Source organism: Tupaia chinensis, unplaced genomic scaffold, assembly GCF_000334495.1.
Source record: "Tupaia chinensis unplaced genomic scaffold, TupChi_1.0 Scaffold000287_1, whole genome shotgun sequence".
Lineage (NCBI taxonomy): Eukaryota > Metazoa > Chordata > Mammalia > Scandentia > Tupaiidae > Tupaia > Tupaia belangeri.
Genome location: NW_006159771.1, coordinates 84,223 through 87,401, shown reverse-complemented (window position 1 = coordinate 87,401; position 3,179 = coordinate 84,223). Strand labels below are relative to the sequence as shown.

The following is a 3,179-nucleotide window of genomic DNA, read 5'->3' as shown; positions in this document are numbered from 1 at the left end:
TGTTTGGGTCCTGGACCTGGTGGCTTGCTTTCTCACTTAGTCTCTCTCTGGTGAAATTAAAATAAATGAATAACACTTTTAAAAATCACTAATTTTACTTATTACCCTAATTATTAAATTTGCTACAGGCATGCACACTCACCAGAGACAGAGAGAGGGAAAGTGGGAAAGCAAGCCGCCAGGTCTAGGATTCGAACCACATAGTTGGCCACGTGGGAGTCCAGAGCCCTAGCCATGCCACCTGCTGAGCAGCCAACTCAGGGCCCCCACAGGCTCCTCACACTCCACGATGCCCAGTGGGCCACTGCCTCCCAGTGGGGCCCAGGTCACCCGACTCCTGCTCCCAGTCCTTGCACCCCCTGCACGTGTCCCCACAGCTTCGAGTGAGGCCCAGAGGCCACCAAGGCCTGCCTGCTGCCCCGCCTAGAGCAGTGTCCAGCGGGTAGGCCAGTGTGCTCATCGGCCCGCCCCTACCCACCGAGAGCAGGCCATGCACCGGGGTCGTTCGTAACTGCCCTAACGCCCCGCAGCTGTCCGCGAGGCTGGCCCTGGCCGCCACCCCAGCGCCGTGCCCACCTGGAAGAAGGCGAGAGGGGAGATCTGGAAGGTCAGCCCCAGCAGGTCCTCATGGATGCGCCAGTCCCCGGCCACGTGCTCCAGGGGCAGGCCCTCCTGGCCGGGGGCTTTCCTGTGGGCAGACGGCAGGCCCCTCAGTGTCGCCAGCTCTCGCGGGGACCCACCTGCCCCACCCGAGCGCCTCACCGTTGTCCCTCCTTCACGAAGTAGAGGCAGGTCACCCCGCTGGCCTTGCCTGGCCCGGAGAAGAAGTGCTCCGCCAGGGAGGTCTTCAGCTCCGCCAGCTCCTCGACGCCCAGCGTCTGCCGGGGCAGGAGGGGAGGCCCATCAGGCTGTGCCGGCCTGATCCCAGCCAACACCTCCCCGCGCAGGGCCCCCGCCTGAGACCTGGGGGTGGAAGTAGGCGATGGCCATGGCCTGGCCGCGGCGGCTGGTGCGCACGGTCAGCTGCTTCCAGTGGCCGGCGTATGTCTCTGGGTCATAGGCCGCGTAGGGTTTGGACCTGCAGGAGCCACAGCGGGCCCTCAGTTCCCCACGTCTGCGGACCACGAGTGAGGGAACGGCCTCCCTGCTGTCTCCTCCAGGGACCCCACCCCCACCCCTCCCGTCCCCCGACCCAGGGCAGCAAACCCACACCCTCTGCTCCCAGACTTCCCAAGAAGCCAGACTCAGGTCCTCACCGGATGAACTCCTGGAAGGCCTGGACTACTCGCTTGGTGGCCTCGGGGATGTGCACAGTGTCAAAAGGGGGTGCCACAGCGCACGTCCCCCCCTTGTACTTGCCGAGCCTGCAGCCAACAGTGTTGTCCTCCCCGTCCACCCCGACGCCGACCAGGAACTCGCACTTATTACGATACTCGGTCTGCGGGGACGGGGGCAGAAAGAGATGGCAGGACCTCACCCTGACTGCCCTCCTGTCCCGGAGGGGACCACAGCGAATGAGTGACCTCGACTTCCCCAGAGGGGCTGGCACCCAAAACAAGACAGCTAACGGTCACGGGACGAACACCCAGGAAGAAACGGAAAGCAGGGAGAGCTGGCAACGGGGCAGCCAAAGGCAGAGACTGAGAAAGACGTGGTTTGGGGCCACGCTGGTTCAGCCTCACCTGCTGGGGTGACGGCTTGACGCCCTCCAGCGGGCAGCAGGCCTTGTTGTGCTTGTGCCTCTGCGTGAGCAGCCAGGGCAGCAGGGCGCGGTTGGTGCTCCCGATTTCCCTGCAGGAGGACAGAGCCGTGGTCAGCCTCAGCCCGCTGCCCTACTCTGCCCAGCCCCTCCCAAGAGCACGTGCTTTGCCCTCTGGTAACAGGAGTCTTCCTGGCTAGCTCCCCGAAGCTGCTGCAGACGCCGTGGGGGGGGTGGCACGCGCGTGCTGACAACTGCCTGCAGCCGCACTCACTTGGCGAGCTTCTGCAACACCTGCTCGCACTCCAGCCGCTTCCGCTCGAGCTGCTCGGCGTAGGGCACTGTCCAAAGAGGGGTCACCACGTCGGCGACCTGTGTCACCGAGGGCTCGCCCTCTCCCTCCTGCCGCCTCTTTCTGGCCATGGGGTCTGCCTTGGGCCGGGCCAGGCGCACGCTGAGCGGACGGCCTTTCCAGAGAGCACCGTGCAGCACCCGCAGGGCCTTGTCTCGCTCAGCAGCGCTGCGGAATGTCACGAAGGCGCACGGTGGCTGTCCAAAGAGTTTGGTTTTGTGGGGCTGTAGGCCAAAGCGGCCCAGGAAGCGGCGGACATCGCTGAAGCTGGCGTGGCGAGGTACGTTCTGCAGCTCCAGCTTGAAGATCTCCGAGGTGAACAGGCCGTCTCTGATGTAGCCGTACAGCCCAGGCTGAGGCCCAGGCCCTGGGGCCGCCGCAGCCCCCTCTTCCTTCTCCTCCTCCGGGGGTGCAGGTGCTGCAGGGCTGTATGGAGCACTGCTGCTGTTCTGGTCGCAGTCGTCCATGGGCTCCGGGCCCTGTGTGGAGACAGACGGGGGCTGGGATGAGGGCTGGGTCCTGGGGACGACTCCCAGGCTCCGCTGTCCCATGTCCCGCATCCTCTGTCTACCTTCCCTTCTCGCCCCCATCTCAGCTCCTCGTCCGCATCTGCCCTCCCACGGGGTCCTAGCTCGCCCCTCCCGCCCTCCGAGCCGCGATTCCCTTTGCTTTACTTCGGTGTCCAGCTTGTCACTCATCCTCTTGGCCGTCCGCTGGGTGGACTGGGGACCCCACGAGGGCCGCCTTGCCGCCTCGTTCCGGGCCCGTCTCACTAGAACGGCTCAGAGAGCAAGTGCACCACCACGAGGCCGCCCACGGCTCCGCCCCTGGCCGAGGTGGGACTCGAACCTCAGATGCTCAGGTCTGGGTCTCGGGCCTGGGGCTTCACCGCCCGCCCGCCAGGGGGCCGCGCCAGCGCCTCGCCGGCAGCTCTGCAGTCCACCAGCGCGTGCAGGCGAGGCCGCGCGTCTCTATGGCCCTGGCTTCCCGTGACGTCATCGCTACGCGCCGGCCCCGACTCTCAGCCGCTTTGGTCAGCGCTAGAGGCGCGCGCGGCCGGCAGGCGGAAGTGCGCGCGGGGGCCGCCGGGAGTGCGCGCTCTCTTGGCTGACGGGCAGGCCGGGCATG

At 66.1% G+C, this 3,179-nt stretch overlaps 1 protein-coding gene across 1 annotated transcript in view; it reads right to left on the bottom strand.

Moving 5' to 3' along the window:
- Positions 1-3,004, bottom strand: part of TRMT2A (tRNA methyltransferase 2A) — a 4,749-nt gene extending 1,745 nt beyond the window's left edge. The window contains exons 1-7 of the mRNA XM_027772608.1: positions 2,726-3,004; positions 1,974-2,530; positions 1,683-1,791; positions 1,257-1,438; positions 964-1,078; positions 763-878; positions 577-688 (exon numbers count right to left, since the gene is read on the bottom strand). Coding sequence (XP_027628409.1) covers positions 577-688; positions 763-878; positions 964-1,078; positions 1,257-1,438; positions 1,683-1,791; positions 1,974-2,530; positions 2,726-2,749 — 1,215 coding nt within the window. The 5' untranslated portion in view covers positions 2,750-3,004. The remainder of the gene's footprint in view (positions 1-576; positions 689-762; positions 879-963; positions 1,079-1,256; positions 1,439-1,682; positions 1,792-1,973; positions 2,531-2,725) is intronic.
- Positions 3,005-3,179: the final 175 nt, after the last annotated feature.